General features: G+C 41.6%; 1 protein-coding gene across 2 annotated transcripts; it reads left to right on the top strand.

Annotated features, from left to right (window-relative positions):
- Positions 1–6,320: 6,320 nt before the first annotated feature.
- Positions 6,321–16,831, top strand: midn (midnolin). 2 transcript variants are annotated; one of them, XM_012962674.3, is made up of 7 exons: positions 6,321–7,056; positions 8,343–8,430; positions 8,596–8,658; positions 9,949–10,299; positions 10,777–10,903; positions 12,456–12,719; positions 14,508–16,831. In XM_012962674.3, exons 1-7 carry the CDS (start codon positions 6,857–6,859, stop codon positions 14,771–14,773), a joined length of 1,359 nt encoding a protein of 452 aa, XP_012818128.1. In that variant the 5' UTR covers positions 6,321–6,856; the 3' UTR covers positions 14,774–16,831. The 2 variants fall into 2 exon arrangements, with proteins under 2 accessions (XP_012818128.1, NP_001015832.1); NM_001015832.1 differs by having other exon boundaries at positions 6,844–7,056; positions 10,774–10,903; positions 14,508–16,032.
- The last annotated feature ends 631 nt before the right edge of the window (positions 16,832–17,462 follow it).

Here is a 17,462-nt window from a genome sequence, read left to right as displayed (position 1 = left end):
AGCAATACGTTTAATAGCAATGATTCAAAAGCAAATAGGTTTTCATATATAGAATGTATGTATGTATATCTTTATTTATAAAGTGCTACTTATGTACGCAGCGATGTACAGTAGAATACATTAATACAAACGGGGTTAAAGATAATGGATAAATACAAAGTACAACAATAAATACAAATAAATACAAGGTACAGTTGCAATAAGTCAGAAACAAGATGAACGAGGTCCCTGCCCCGTAGAGCTTACAATCTATATGGGAAGGGTAACTAACAGACACAAATGGGCAAAGGTAAGGGGTCATAGGTAAGGGCCATATAGCAGCAAGAATGAGGTAGATCAGTGCAGATCAAAAAATATCAAGTCATAATATAAACCAAAGACCAGGCTGTTGATGTGTGTCTATGCTTAGCATTTGTTGGGTAAAGCTCTAATACATGTAAGTGATACAACAGAAATGCTCTTTACAGATTCCACTATCAGCTATTAAACGTAATAATGAGTTCCGTTAAAAGAAATTGATAGGTGGACTGAGAGGGTGTAAAATATCAGTTCTCTGTTATACAAGATGTTGAAATTCCAACCTTCCTAAAAATATCCAGAGGCTGACGTCAAATGATAGCGTTTGACGTTAGGAAAAGTTCGAAAGGACAGGGTTGTACATTTCGCTGGCTATGGCTAGCCAGGAAAAAGAGAAGGTGATCAGGCAAAGAGATCATTGAATTGGATGGAGCGACAGGCCTGCTGTTCACAGGATTAGAGGCGGTTGCTCAAAATCCAGGAGAAATTTTCACTATGATGAATACACCTGTGACACATCAAGTGTATATGATCCTCAGCACAACACTGGGCATGGCAATCCTTAATAGTAGAGGGGGGGGGGGGGGTTAATCATTAATATAATACCACATGTTACTATAACCATCTTGCTATAAGTAATAAAAAGGATTAAATGCTCTGACTCACAAATTCATTTCTTACCATAGCCACTGGTGTGCTATCGGCACAGTCAAGAAGTAATTGTGTGAGGTATGACTGGGGAGTCCACTCCTCTTACCCATAACTTCTATTTTGTCATCCCTAAAATCTGCAGGATTAAGCGCAATCATCCCTGCTCAAGAACAGGACCCACCATCACATGCTGAAATTGGGGGTATCTTTGTTTCTCGTGAACCAGCACTGCCTCACCTATATACTGCTCTCTTACTGAATTCCTCTCTCACATGCATGTTTATTTATGAATTTATGTAAAATTAATTGAAATATTATAAATGTAACCTCCTGTAGAAGCATGTGACACTTTTGTTATTCAGCTTTTTTTAAGATACAACTTTTAAATTAATAAATCACCAGCAATGGCTTTAGCACTGCAGATGCAAATTGACATTTGTCTGCTTAATGTCAATTGTGCTAAACTGCACAAATGCAGTTACTTGGAGCAACCAATCAGTTCTTTGATTTCATTTTCGATCTTGTAGAGGTCTGCTATTGATAATTGCACTATATATAGATAGATTCCGTAAAAATGCACTGTATGGCTTGTCTGACCTTTGACCTCACAATGTAGGTACCTGGCGCAGAAATGTAATACAAAGGTCATATTCCATGAAATTATTATTTTTTTTTTCCAGTTTATGGCCTCTTACACACATGCATTCCACTGTGGTGGATCTTTTATGTGGTCCTCCGCAGCAAAACACAAGAAATGTAGCCCAGTCTATTCTATCAGTTCATACTTACTGGGACGTAGGCAATCACCAAACACAGTTGGAAAGCAACTGGATGCTTATGTTTAGGCTGATGCCACACGTGGCGTTTTTCCGCTGCGTATTTTCTCAGCCTAAAAAAGCCGTACAAGCCACACAGCCCGAGACTATGGCGTTTTTCAGCCTAGTACTGGTGATGTAAGCAAATCCCGTTTCCATGGTGCTAATAGTGCGAAATAGCAAAAAACGCTGCGTATTTCCGCTAGGTCTGGCAGCTGCCTTTGCGTATACATAGGAATAGCTTGCTGTGCAAATACTGGCGTATTTCAGCCAACGCTTGAAAAATCCGTGCTAAGGCGTTTTCTAGCGTATTTCCGCATTGTGTGGTTTGCTTCGAGTCTTTTCAAGTTATTTCTATGGATGATGATATTGTGCGTTTTTCAGCCGCCGAGAGAATTAGAAAAAACGCAGCGGAAAAACGCCACGTGGCATCAGCCTTAGCGCTTGCCTGGATGTATATGCCCACCACAGAGGGAACACAGGTAGGAACGCCTGTGTGTAAGAGGCCTAATAACCTAATCTGTTAACTGTATTTAAAAATATTAGATGTATGGTATTTTACCAATTTTTGAAATTCTTCACTTTAGGTCTCGGGTAAGGTTAGACACAATTTTTAATAAAGAAAATTTTAGGCAAGTTTTTTTAAATAAATGCTGGCACAACCCAGACTCTCCGAACAACATCATGAATTTGGTGCATCCCTAGTGAATGCTATGAAGGACCTAACAGCAGAATTACTGAGCCAGTCCTGCTGAACCTAAGGTAATAAGGATACAGAAGATGAAATGCATGTTCTTAAACAACAAAGAATCCACGATAATTATTGAGTTTCCCTCAATCTGCAACTGGTTGTAGAATTTAGTGTTTTTGTAATCAATATGCAGCCAATTAGTTTGTACATATCTGTAAATACATTGACCTATATCTGTGTGGCTGTATGTCAAATATATTCAATCTGAAACATAATTTTTCTGACATGATTAACATTGATGATTAACCCATCAATTTTCCTTCCTAATTTTTTGTTCACATATGTATTGTTCTCTTATACCCCTGCTCTTTTGCTTGCACAACTAAGATGTGAATAATACACCCCACACAAACACAACAAGCTCCTGCAGAAATGCACCTCATTCCCACTGAATGACGAACGGTTCTAACTACGAAACCATTTAAACATCCCTGCTATATAAAAGTGGGTGTCAGGCACATTGTACTGTGGCTTGTACTCATTATGTGGAATGCATATCTCCAGCATCTCCCTAGAATAATCTCTTTTACTGTGTTTTATGAAGGGAACATCTGACTGTAGAAATACAAGGTCACAACGACCTGCGGAAGGAAGAGCAGCTTCCGCCCTGCTGTACACTGCGTCCTTTGTTAAGCCAGGATGTGTGTCTCACAATAGCAACTCATGAGCTAGGGGAAGCCAGAGCACAGAGAGGGAGTGTGATCCTTATTAATGGAGCATTTCATGTGAGGGGATGCCCCATGAAACTAAACATAGAGCCAAGAAAGCCCATTAAAGTAAAGAATTATTTTTACAGGATTTCAATTGATAAATGTGCTGAAGTTATTTTTCTTTTTTCGTTTGCTATTGCCTGTTGATTGCAGGGACGGCTCAGATGTATGTGTGTGTTGGGAAAAATGGACCATCAACTCCATCATATACTCTGGGTACCTGATATTAGTAGGACAGCAGATTTTCCATTATAAGTTTTTAACTAGTACTTTGAGGAACCCAGTTTTTATTTAATTTTAAACAAATACTAAATATTCTTTTAAGGGATCCCAAAGCTGCCCCATGCATATGCATGCACCATTTTTCAAGTAATCTCTTATTAATATTGTGGTTGTTGATAACCATGACCGGGTTCCTACTGATAGGTGAATTTATGTAGAGCAGGGATCCCCAACCTTTTATACCCGTGAGCCACATTCAAATGATAAAAGTGTTGGGGAGCAACACAAGCATGAAAAAAGTTCCTGAAGGTGCCAATAAGAGCTATAATTGGCTACTTAATAGCCCCTATGTTGAATGGAAGCCTATAGAAGGCTCTGTTTGGCAATTACATTGGGTTTTTATGCAATCAAACTTGCCTCCTAACCAGAAATCCAAAAATAAGCACCTGCTTTGAGGCCACTGAGAGCAACATCCAAGGGTTTGGTGAGCAACATGTTGCTCATGAACCACTGGTTGGGGATCACTGATGTAGAGGTATAGGATGTGTTATTCACAATACCTGGGGTTTTCCGGATAAGGTATCTTTTTGTAATTTGTATCTCAATACCTGCTACCTGCTAAAAATCATTTAGACATTAAACACAATATGATTGTTTGCCAAAAATATTGATTTATGAAGCTTAGTTAGGATCAAGTACAAGGTAAGACTCTATGGGATATGGCCTTACTGGAATTCTAGGGAATCCCATACCTCTGTAATAAAGATGTTGAGTTTGTTTTTTTTTACCATGACTGTTATTAGCACAAAATGTATATGGTAAAAACAATATTAAAAGGTCTGGTGGGGTAGTGATATTAAAAAAACTCATAGGATAATGTGCTATAATGATTTCCCAATGGACTTCTCTGCAGACTCTGGACAGGAAATATCTGTTGATGTTGTCACGCAAGGCATGGAATTATACTACAACCTATACACCAGTTGAAGTTGGACTTAGTCAGTTCAAAACCCCCATAGATATCCAGCCTTTGGCCAAGCCCCAGATTTGTCAACTGGACACCCCAAGGCAAAATCCCCCTTGGAAGGTGCATCCGCCCACTCCTGCTGTTTACCGATCCCCTTGCTTGTTTCCGCATGCACACTCTTCAGTTCCTAAAATGCTGGGGACTTAAGTTTTGGGGATTTAAGTGGCTAAATCTCCAGTGTGCCCAGTTTTAAGCAGGAGAGATGCTTGGGCGGCATGCTGCCCCTCAAACTGTGCTACTCTAGGCTTGGGCCTTTTCCATTAATACAGGACTAAGCCCTGTAGACTTAAAGAGTGCAATCATAATATGTTTTCTATATAAAACCACAAACTATAGTAATATCATTAGCTTCATAATAGACCTTTTTGTCAAACAAATGTGGCCTGTCACACAGGATACCCAAAATAAATATACATTGCATTGTGTACATCACTTTGAAAAAGATGCACAGTTTAAACTAAAACCCCCCCAAAATTCAAGCTGCCAGTTGAGTTGAGCTTCACAGTGGGAGAAAAGATCTTACCTGCCCCTAGATGACAACATGATTGCTCATTAGATCAAATACTGCTGATTGTTTACAGAGTCATACCTATGTATGCTTTTATGGATATGGGATATCACCTGAGAAGATGACATGTACCACTGCTGAACTGCAAACTAATTTTATAATTATTATCAGTTATGTATATAGTTCGACATATTCCTGTTACAGACATCATTCACATCAATATAAATGGCATATAAGTTTGGGCACATTCCTAGAAGCTAAATATATATGTATGCATATATATTTCTCTGCAAAGGCATACACTTAAAAGAGAAGTAAATCTGGGCATACGCAGGTAGATTTAAGTTTTTCAGACTAACTCCGCAACTTATCTGCCCATGTTTGGGGACCAATGAGCCAATGTGGTCGCCGATCCAATGAAAAAATAAAACCTGCCAATTGACACCTGCCCGATTTTCAGACATATATTAGTTGGGTAGGCCTGTCGGAGGTCCCCATACATGGGCAAATAAATTCAGGCCTGGATTTGTGGCAGGCCACAAAGGCCTGGGCCTAGGGTGGCACAAATATAGAGGTGGCATGCTGCCCCATACCGAGCAATGGGAACCTCTCCCCACTGCTCTGTATGGGAGTTTAAATGCCCGCGGGCATTGTTCGCGCATCGGCCTCGGGGCGCCGGGATTGGAAATCCGGCGCTGGATAAACTGCTGAATTGGTCTAAATGACTCAAATAGGCATCTTAATTATGCCCACATATGGCCACCTTTAGGGCTCTGGCACACGGGGAGATTAGTCGCCCGCGACAAGACTCCCTGTTCGCGGGCGACTAATCTCCCCGAGTTGCCTTCCCCTGCCATCCCACTGGTGAAAATGTAAGTCGCCGGTGGGACGGCACACGCGGCGGCGCGATTTAGCGCAAATCACCGAAGTTGCCTCGCGAGGCTTGTTCGCGATTTGCGCAAAATCGCGCCGCCGCGTGTGCCATCCCACCGGCGACTTACATTTTCGCCGGTGGGATGGCAGGGGAAGGCAACTCGGGGAGATTAGTCGCCCGCGAACAGGGAGTTTTGTCGCGGGCGACTAATCTCCCCGTGTGCCAGAGCCCTTACTCTATCGCCCATATTAGGTGGGCATATTTGGGGAAAGATCCACTCATTTAGCGAGGTTGCCAAACAAATTTTATGGTGTATAGCTACTTTAAGGGCTGTGGCACACAGGGAGATTAGTCGCCCGCAACAAGGGAGATTTGTCGCGGCCGACTAATCTCCCCGTGTGCCACAGGTGTGGGATATGCCATCCCAGACTCTCACAGCTGATTCAAAACGCTTTAGATACAGGCACATTATTAGAGTTTATTTATTCTCCACTAATTTAATTGAATGGCGACAAGGCATAAATAAAATTGTATATAGATCATGTATTTGTATTTTTAAAAGAAAAAAAAAAAAAAAAAAAAATATATATATATATATATAATGACCCTCGAAGCCATTGTTCGTTTTTCTTGGTTCTCCTGCTCTCCCTACAGTCTCTGTTCTTTCTTTTTAATCCGAATCTCCAGCATTCAACGAGTTCACATCTCCCCATCTCTTTGTTGTGAATTTAATTTATTATGAATGGCTCTGGTGGGCGCGGTTTCTAGGACGCCATATCTTAGCGGCAACCGCGTTGGAACGGATTCAGCAAGACTGATTGGGTAAAAGGCACGAAGGTGGCGTTCCATCCGTGCCACGTGGGGGAGGAGGTCGGGTCCTCCTATTGGACGAGGGGAGTGGTCGAGCTGCTACTGCTATGGGTCTAGGTTCACTGTAACTTTGTGGGTTAGTTTCACGCCAGAGCTCGCAGCGGAGACCGCAGTTAGAGTTAGATCCTCGGATGGAGCAGCAGCCCAGTGTCCCACGGAGCTGCACCAACGTAGCTCGAGAAACGCCCATGAACCTTAACATCCAGAGCACCACTGGCACCCGCTATGAGCTGTCTGTGCCTCCGGACGAGACCGTGGATGGACTAAAGCGACGAATCTCGCAGCGGCTCAAGGTTCCGAAGGAGAGGCTCACCCTGTTGCACCGGGAGACGTGAGTAGGGTGGAGGGTGAATGTTCTGTTGGTGGGGTTGCGCAAAGGGGGAGCTGTATGAGATACGTGGATATAATCGGATAAGGGGTCTCCCAAGGGAGTCCCCCAACCGCGAGTAAGAGCTATACCCTGAGGAGTGAAGTCTGTTTCCCTGGAGCAGGATCTTGTGGCCCCCCACTCTTAAGCTACGCGTTCCACCGTTCGGTTGTTGGGGAGAACTATTAAGTTCGTGGGCACGGAAAGCCAGTGGGCTTCGGCGAAGATAACCCTAAATGGTGGCGATGGTTAATTTTTTACTGACAGTTATTGCACCGTATGGGTCGATTTGATCCCTTCGCCTTTCCGTCCTTTGTTCTGTACCCGGGGGCGGTCTTTGTCTAACGAAACTTCAGACAAGGCATTGCATATGTTTGCCTCCTCCCCCCTGGCAATGATAAACTGCCCCTTGCCCCTCCCAATGTGCCATTTAAACTGCCCCGCTGTTAGAGCCCTTTTACCTAAAAATGACCTTTTATTTCTCTCTCCAGCGAACATTAACTCTTTGTGCGTATCTAAGGTGCCCCATGTCACCAATACTACTATAGACGAGTGTATAACCTTGTGTATAGCAAGGACTATATTGAGGTGCTGATACATTAATCAGTATGTAAGGTGGGCCCTACTGGACCCTGCATGAGAGTGTCTCTTTAAACTGAAGGAAGCTTCTGTAGTAGCCACAAAATGTTTCCTAGTGTGGCTTATTCTAAACTATATATAGAGTCTTTAAGTTTAGGGATTTGCTCTGCACAGTGGCCTGAAATAGTGGCCAGTTATCCCTGCCACGATAAATGTTTCTTTATGGTGTTATTGCTGCACAGCAGAACATATGATATGGCTGCTACCAACTACTAGGTCCTGAATGTGATGTAACATACAAGTCACACATTGTGTTTGTAGGAAATGGTAAACTAGCTTGTATCAGGCATCTAGAAACATTCTCTGTGCATACAATCTCCCCGTTCTGTATAGGTCTTGGTTCTGGAAGGGTGCTGGCAGCTAGCTACAGTTAAATGTCTTTGTACAGTAAGAGAATGTGTTGCTAGATCCTGACCCTTTGGCAAGTTACTTAAAAAAGTATGGCAGAAATCTCTCATTTTTCTTATTGTGTTAGAAGGCAGCTTATATTGTGTCCACTACCATCTCTTGCTACCCTTTTACATGCAGCCCCCTATGGGGAGCCCAGGTCTAACCCAGGGTAAAGAGATCCATTTCATTGGAATTAATACTCATTTGTATGTGTACTACAGGCGCCTGAGCTCCGGAAAACTGCAAGATTTGGGGATATCCGATGGAAGCAGGCTTACCCTGTTGCCAAGTGTAGAGGCTGGACTAATGGTAAGTAAAGTAAAGATGCCCAGTGTATAATATTGTAGGAGAATCTTTTCTACCTAGAATACATCTGTCTGTATTTCCTCCACATACTTTTGCTTCCCTCATTTCTTTCTTTCTATTTTGGTGCTAAAAGATGCTAATTTTCCCTGTGTTCTTTCTTTAACGCAGTCCCAGATGTCCCGCCCTGAGCAGTCTGTAATGCAGGCCCTGGAGAGTTTGACGGAGACGCAGGTGAGAGGTCACAGGGCGTTATCCATTGGGAGGGGTTGTTTAGTGGGAATCGCCACATTCTGTTTTGTGTCACCATTCAAGCTGTGACGCAAAACTTGTCTCTTGCCACCGACAAACAAACCGGTTGCTAATCAGATGGTGACTGGAGGGCGTATGCAGTTCTGCCTTGTCTCTGCCCCTCCCTCTTGCAGTTTTAGTGTAGTCAGTCTCTTAAAGGGACAGTGTTCTTGTTGGTAATTATACCAGGAAACATTTCAGTCTCAGTACTTATGCGCATTGTTATTGCTATGACAAGAGATTATACATGATATTGGGTTTATATGCCACACCACTGTATGTACTTTTTCATGTATATTTATTACTTCCTATATTGTAACATTTTGTTCCCTTTACATAATCTCAGTAAAGGTTCTTCATATTTCTCTAGTTGCACCTCTGGTATTTTGTGTATGTTTCCACCCTTTCTTTTACATCAACCACAGAAAAGCTTTAGGCTATACCTGTACTCCACTTCTCCCCCTCCACCCTGTGGCCTTGTTCTCCTGGTTATGTGCTGGACTCTGCTATTTTTAGCTGTTCTTGCAGGCGTGGGCTGGAGGGGGGTGAGTCAGAGAGAGCAGCCTGATAAAGTAGGGAGAGGAACTGTGTGCATATGTACGCTGCAGTAGTACACAATGTTCCTGCCTTTATATACATAGATTATTTGTATATTTTCTTCAGAAGTTTCAGGGTTAATGTTCTGCTCTTTGTCCAGTAATGCGGAGGTGGTTGGTTATGGGGGGGGGGGTTGAGTCGTGACGTGGGGGAAGGCGCACTGCATTCAAAGCTGTGTGTGTATGATTGAGTCGTGAGGGCGGTTTGCTGCCGTGTAATTCCTATCTCTGCAGCATACCTTGGAGGGGTTTTGTTCATACCTTTTCTGTTCTGTTTTTTTTCCGAATCTCGCCTTCCAATTTATTAACCCATTCTGTGAATTTTTACAGGGACATTGCTTTAGTGCTCAGAAATAGATTTCATTGGGTTTCTGGTGTGAATGTGTAAAAGGTCACTGTCCTTAGGTGTTCAGTTGCAGGGTTTTGTGGTGCAGAGAGCAAATAAGGTGACAGTTTGTTCCCTTTTGTAGAAAATTAGATGACAATATGTTGAAAGGCTGTAGCAGATACATGGAGTCAAATGCAGCAATTTCTGTCCAAGGCCAATGAAAGCTCATTTAGTTATGACTAGGTTGAATAATATATTGTCAAGCATTGGACTTATCAGTACTTTTCATTTGTGTTTTTACCTTCTCAGGTGAATGATTTCCTATCTGGCCGTTCCCCTCTTACGCTAGCGCTGCGTGTTGGTGATCATATGATGTTTGTACAACTCCAGTTGGCTGCTCAACAGTCAGGGGCTTCTCATCTCCAACACCGGCATGTAATCACCAGAGGAGCTGAGGCTGGTGCATCCCCCCAGTATCGCACCTTACATACCAGCACGTCTGCTCTTTCACATTTGGCAAGTTGCACACCAGGCTCTACTCCCCCCACTACACTGTCTCCAACTGCTTCTACACACCGCGATGGCCCCCATTCTTCTCCCCTCACCACAAGCGTCTTCCGTTCCCACGGAGAAGGTGTTGCTGTGTCACCCTGTGCAGAGGTAAGGGATATGGGACATGGACCTGGTTATCCACCTTTATTTTTGTATGCTATATGGCCTAATTTGAAAACAAACTTTCCCAAGGCTGCAACTTTAACTGCTCTCTGGCTGTAGTTTAGTGACCAAACAACCAAAAACCACAGTCACTGTTACAATAATATTTGTAGCTACTCTTATTTGTATTGCTTATCTTTCTATTGAGGCTCTTCCAAGCAGCCAGATTGCAATTAAACATTCAAAAATGAAAAGCTGTAGGAGTTAAAAAAACAAAACTCATACAATGGCATAAAACATACATACACTTGCTTATTCTTAGATTATTATGGTGTACATCATACAAAAGTTAGATTTAAGGTGACCTACAGGTGATCATTTTATACCAAATAAGCAGTGGATGCTGTGATCTTGGTTTTGTGGTTGAGGAATGTTTGTTTCTGTACTAGCTTTAAAATTGAAACATATAACCTTTCCCAGCAGGTACCATGCAGTTCTAGAGGAACCGAAGGAACCAGCTCTTCTGCATCCAGCAGATCCCGGAAACCGGGTGCGATTATTGAGAGCTTTGTCAACCACGCTCCTGGTGTTTTCTCAGGGACATTTTCTGGTAAGAAATGTTGAGTTATATACATTTTCTCTCCTTTGGGAGAGCTTAAAATACTGTAGTCAGGAGAGTTAACCCTGTGGACAGGACTGCCCAATTTCTGGAGTGTTGGACAGATGTGGCCATCCAATTGATTTGTATGGCCCCCAGCTTGCCCACTAAATGCTTTTGTTTATGGCTTCATAGTGTTGAAATATTCTGGCTCTTATACATAAAGTATGTTGTATATTTTGCCTGCTACTGAAAACCTTACTCCATATGTAATAAAAGGCACTAAGTTTGCCCAGGAGCAATAACCCATAGCAACCAATAAGATGTTTTTTCTTTTAAACAGATGACCAGTTAATTCTACCTACTGATTGGTTGCTATGGGTTACTGCATGTGGCTGCAATGGGTACTTCATTCATTTAGTTGGGCCCAAAATATTGAACTCTTGGGATACGGACAAAGGTGATGGTCAACAAGTGTCCATCATTTGTGGACAGCCTGAAGTTGTGCAGTGGTGGGCCTGCTTACATTTTAGAAGGACTGGGGAATCTTCACTCCTTAAAGAAGCCTGCACATATTAAAATCTTTGCAGATTTTCTGTTTGTAATACATTTGTCACCTTGATTATGAAGTTGTTGATGTTGCATTCATCTTCAGGAGGGCCTGGGTGCAACAGCTCTTTGGTTGTTTTTGCTATAAGGGCTCTGGCACACAGGGAGATTAGTCGCCCGCGACAAATCTCCCTGTTTGCGGGCGACTAATCTCCCCGGATTGCCATCCCACCGGCGAAAATGTAAATCGCTGGTGGGATGGCATACGCGGCGGCACGATTTCAGTGAAATATTTGTCGCGGTGACTAATCTCCCTGTGTGCCAGAGCCCTAAAGGTATACTTCCAGATATATTTTGCAGTGTTCATATCACTAGGAAAATACTGCTCGTTGCGGATCATGTGTGTTATCATTACTTCATAAACCCCCACCCCCAAACCATATACACAAATAGGGTTTACATTCTGTTTGGGTTAAGTAAGATATGTATTGGCAAATGTTATTCTGCCCAGGGAACCTTGGTAACTCGCATATCTGTGTCAATATTGACTAATAAAAATGTGCCCTACAGTAACACATTTGTCATGGAAACAGGTGCCAATGTTTTTTTTTGAAGTGTTGAACTAAGCCTCTTTGAGGCATGGCTGTACTGTTGTATTATAGCCCAATACAAGAATGACAAAATAAGTGCTGTATCTATATCTATATTTTTCTGTATAATGTACTGTCAAACAAAAGTTTATTTAGTTTGACTACCATAGTTTGTGGAGACAGTAGTATGTATTTCTTGGCAGCAGATTTCAGACGTACTAGTTTCTATTGATCTCTCTTTACTTAGCTTACATATATGCAGGATTATTCTGATTATTAAAACATGAGTTTAAACAAAATGATTCCCATGAATAATATTGTAAATATTCTTATCTGCACAGATCCAAGTTTACCAGGCTTTACTTTACTTTAAAATATTTTGTGTTTTTTAGTTTATTGATTTTAAATGTACTCTTTTGCTTCAGGTACCTTGCACCCACATTGCCAGGACAGTGCGGGTCGTCCTCGCCGGGATATTGGGACCATTTTACAGATTCTAAATGATCTGTTGAGTGCCACCCGTCACTACCAGGGTATGCCACCATCTCTAACCACACTCCGATGCCACACCCAATGTGCATCCCAGGCCAGGAATCCTAAAGCTACCTCTCCCCAAAGCTCCGAACCCCAACAAACCACTCATCCAGTAGGCCATTGCCAGGCTCAGACACGCACGTGCAAACCAAGTGGTGAGTAATGGGGCCCTAAGCTGTTGCTTATATTAGCTTTTTAAATGTATCACAAATTGAATTTGTTGCTGTACACTGATAATTTAGGTGCATAATCTTGTCTCGTCTATCCTACAATTGAAGTTAAATACACAAAGTGAGGAGCATTTATTGACTTAGATCTTGCATTCGCGGCATATGGGACATATTCTCTGAGTTTTTTTGGCAGGCATAGAAACAGCCAAACCTTCCCAAGAAGCTTGTTATTTGTTTTAAAAGAAACTGGCTGTCCCCAATGGTGACAGGTGGTTTTTGTCCAGAAATTGGTGTTTTGAGACAAAAAACCTTTTGTAGCTGCTAGTAAGAACTGTTTACATTAAAACTAATGATGGGCTCTTTGGTAGGATTCAGAAGCTTCTCTCCTGTCTGAATAATGGAGACTACACCCCATGTGCCACAAGCCTTATTTAATCTGATTTACAGGCACATTGGCTTTTATCCAAAATAAGCAGGGCTTTCATATTATGCTGCATTTGAGAACAGTATACACAAACACTGATTGTCTCTTAGCTGTCCTGTTGATCAAAGTGTTGCCTTAAATGTTATATATTTTAATTAGAATAATATTAACCTCCTAGCAGTGTTTGAAATATGAAGTGTGTGTTTGAATGAAACCTAACTGTAAGCAGTGCCATATTCAGCACTAAATGGATTATCTGACCTTTCCCTCCCCCCTATATATGTAAGGGTGGGGGATGAAGCTGTTGCCATGTTTGTTCAGTTGGCTGCAGAAGGGTGGGGGTGCAGACAAAGGCCTTTCAGAGTCATTCACAGTGCATTTTCCAACCCCCACCCAGTGATCTGCTGCCTGTAGGTGTTTTTGAATTTATATAACATGTGGTGCTGTCTTCCCATGAGCCTTTTTAATCCATGTATAATTTAGAGCAAAACCAAAAAGCCTTGAAATGTCACAGCCCCGTGCCGTCTAGGGGCGTGGAAGAAAAACTTTTTTTTTTCTGTGCTTGTTTTGAAAGGAGATAAAGCAACTCCCCAAATCTGAGAGAGTACATAGGATTTAGACGATATGGTGAGAGTGTTAAGTCATTAAAAACTGCAAGGACAGTATTTAGAGGTGTAAAATGTATAGGAAGAAGGGGCTTGCAGTAGACAGCTGGGCAATATGTGCACATTCTGTCTTTACATTCTTGCACTATAGTTAGTGAAGAGAAGGCATCCTGTTAACAGACAGACTGATCCTGGGAGGGTGCCCCCCCACCCCCATGCACACACAGAGGGAGTGGGTGAATGGGGGAGGGCCTGCATGCATCTGGCCAGTTTCATTCTGTGTGTTTTGTGTAAGGAGAACAAAGAGGACTGCGTGTGGGAGGGGTGAGCAGATCCCATTATACAGCAGGAAGCTGTGGGAGCCTCATGATAAAATATTCAATGGCTGTGTGGTGCTGATAATCCTTGGACTCTTTAACCCATTATGTGGAATCAGAACAAAGAAATGGGTGTTCAAGGGGAGTAACTATTAGATTAGTGGCCCTAGAGATACTGACATATAGTAACTTTTTTTTTTTACACCAGCAGCATGTAATATACAAGCAGATCAGGCCCCAATGTCTGAATGTTGAAACACAGCAGCAGATTGTTAGGGTTATTAGTGATAGTCATATTTAAAGCTTTGCAGTACTCTGAGTTTTGAGATGTTTTACTGTTACTTGTGGTCTCAGTATCACAGACTATTACTCTTTACCCAATAGTAGTCATAGTACCATTGTTTATGTAAATTTTTTTCATTTTTAGGAGACCGCTTGCGTCAAACTGAAAACAGGGCGACTCGATGCAAGGTGGAGCGCTTGCAGCTGCTTATGCATCAGAAGAGGTTGCGCAGGAAGGCAAGGAGAGACTCAAGGGCTCCATATCATTGGATGCCCACCCGAAAATCTAGTCGGACCAGCAGTAACAGCAGTACATCTAGTGGGGAGGGCAGCCTAGAGATTGACTTTGAGGACTCTCTGTGGAAACCGGATGTCAAGGCTGAACTGAACTCAGAATTTGTGGTGGCATGAGATGTGTAGCAGTAGCATCCTGTATTTTATTGGTGTGCTCCAGGGAGTGCCTGCTCCCACACTTGGTATGGACCATTGAGAGTTGGAGAAGCTTTTTGTTTTGTGTTTTTATTTCTTCTGACCGAAGAATACATTATGATCAGCAAAGGAAAAGCAAAGTGGAGAAAAATAAGAATAAAAGATAATCTTAAATGTTTAGTGGACTTAAATTCCAATAACTTGTTCTGCCTTAAACGCTGGAATGTGGAGCGTAGCAAGATTGCGCTGTTATGGAGCGTAAAGGCAATAAGGTGCACTCTTCAAGTTTTTTTTTTCTTCCTCAAGAAAGATGGACCCCAATCCTCAAGCAGCTCCATCTCGCTTGTCATACTTTGTAGGGAACATTTATAACCTGGTTGGACAGCACATAACCATTTGTTCCAGGCTAAACCTTTGACATGCTGCTTTTCAGGAAGCGTCTGCCGCTGTGGGAACAAGAGGTTGGAACTAGGAGAATGAGGGGGACCAGGGACTCTGTAATAACCCCCTCGCTTTTCCAGCCTATCCACCGCCATTACTGTCATATGTAGCATCACTCGTTATATGCTGTGGGCTACTGCCCATCCCTGACTGGCTGTGGGAAGGCCCTGCTGTGCACGTTGTGCCTCCCCTTATCCGTTAAAACGAGGGGGGGCAGTTGTCTGAAGGGAGGCAGCAACCTGAGTGCTATGTTCAAGCTTCCTACGTTTTTTTATCATATTTACCTCACACTTTGGATATTAAGTTGATTTTTTTTTGTTTGCTTTTGTTTTATAACTTCTCTTGGATCAATAATTTAGGACAATTCTGTTTTATCTGAATGAAACTGGCTTTTTTTTTTTTTTTAAAGTGTTCTTGGAGCAGAATTTTTTTTCTTTCATACAATGAAAATGAATTCTAGAATTGGTACAGAAAAAAATCTTTTGTTTCCTGCCATTGCCCATTCACCCCTGGGTCTCTTTCTCCCCCTCAGTCCACAGTCTCTTGCTTCCCCCTCCCCCACCTCTCTGTGTGACAGAGCCCATGTCCCAGCTGTGACGTAATTACTATTCTGTGCATGTGCGAGGCGTGTTTCCTGGCAGCCTATGCGTGAGAATTGTTTCTTTCTTTTCTCTTCTGCTTTGTGGGTGTCAATGTAAGAGGTACATTTTCAGGACTTCCTGACCTCGGTGTTTGAGGGTCAGAGAGGGGCTGCTTGCAGCCATCTTGTCAGGGATTTTAAATTAAATCTAATTGTATAGGTGAGAGAATTATTCCTTTGTTTGCTGGGAAGGGGGTTGGTGGGGGTTCCTCAGCTTTTGCTCCTTTGTTTTTATAAATGCTGCCATGTTATGTTGTCCATGGCTTTTACTTCATTTAGAAGCCACTTTGAGTATGACAAAAATATCCACTAGTACCTTTGTTCTTATTGCCTTTTTTTTACAATTTATATTTCACATTTATGTTGCTTTGCTACCCTTCCACCTAAGAGCACATGTGCCCCATGTATGTGAAATGTTGATAACCCTACATTTCCTTTTTAATTCAGGGGATATTTATCTTTAGTTATTCTTTTTATGATTATAGATCATACTGGACTTTAGGAATCCTTTCTTTGCACATTCTATTAATTTATTTATAATCCTCCTTGTTACCTGGTCTCCAGATATGAACACAGTACCCTAGGTTTGTAAACTTTTGAGATATATATATATAGATATAGATATATATATATATATATATATATAGATATATATATAGATATAGATATATATATATATAGATATATATATTTTTTTTTTTCTTTTCATTCAGTTTTACAGTGTGTGTTTTTTTTACTTGTTTTATTATTATTATTATTATTACTATTTCTCTATGAAACCCAGGGATTTCTGTGCTTCTTGTCTGGTAACCATGGGGGGAGGGCCAGGGTCTTGGGTTATGTATTCTGTACCATGTGTAGCCAGAGTTGATAGGGGAGGAGGGAGGGGTTGGACAAACAGAATTAGAGGTTTAACTTAAAAGGGGGAAAATAATCCTCTAAATAAAGATGTAGCAGGACATTTCTTGTTGTGTTTTTCTGTTGGGAATGTTGTCAAATCTGTTTTGTTTTATATTGTTGCTTTCTCTAAAAAAAAAAAAACAAATGCAGTATTTTATAAAGGAAATGGAAAGATGTTTCTCTTTCTATTACATATTAAGTCAGAATGCTAGTTAATATAACTTACAGTGCCCATGGCATTTTATTAGCCTGAAACAAAGCATGGCAACAGAGTTAGAAATTATACTCCCAACAAAATCACACTGAGTCTGCACTTAAACCATGACCTTATTTTTCTTGGTCACCAAATCCTAGCTCTGTGCAATTCATTTAAAGAGAAGGGTAGATATATACATTATACTTAATAAGCCTGCTAAATAGCACAGTATGCATGTAGGTTCTTTGATACTTTTATATGATAAGGGAATTAACACAAAGTAAGATTATTTCAGAGTGATTTGGCTTTAAATCAAGGGTTCTTAAATACCACCATTTTCTGAATATGATTGAGGGAGTCTAGAAAATTTATTTGGCTACTTTTTCAGTGGCACTAAATGCATTTGGTGATCCCTACATGAAAATAATTTGCACACAGACCTCTGCTTGGGAGGGGAAGTGTTAATTTAGTGCTGTGAGGGGGAGGCCAGTGCT

The sequence above is a fragment of the Xenopus tropicalis genome, chromosome 1, assembly GCF_000004195.4.
Source record: "Xenopus tropicalis strain Nigerian chromosome 1, UCB_Xtro_10.0, whole genome shotgun sequence".
Taxonomy (NCBI): Eukaryota; Metazoa; Chordata; class Amphibia; order Anura; family Pipidae; genus Xenopus; species Xenopus tropicalis.
Note: the sequence above shows the minus strand (reverse complement) of the source record. Positions and strands in the feature narration are given on the sequence as shown.

Excerpts from the sequence above, each read along its gene's own strand:
- midn (NM_001015832.1), top strand. The coding sequence starts at position 6,857 with ATGGAGCAGCAGCCCAGTGTCCCACGGAGCTGCACCAACGTAGCTCGA. Across the intron at positions 7,057-8,342 it reads ACCCTGTTGCACCGGGAGAC|GCGCCTGAGCTCCGGAAAAC; the intron begins GTGAGTAGGGTG and ends TGTGTACTACAG. Across the intron at positions 12,720-14,507 it reads ACGCACGTGCAAACCAAGTG|GAGACCGCTTGCGTCAAACT; the intron begins GTGAGTAATGGG and ends TTTCATTTTTAG.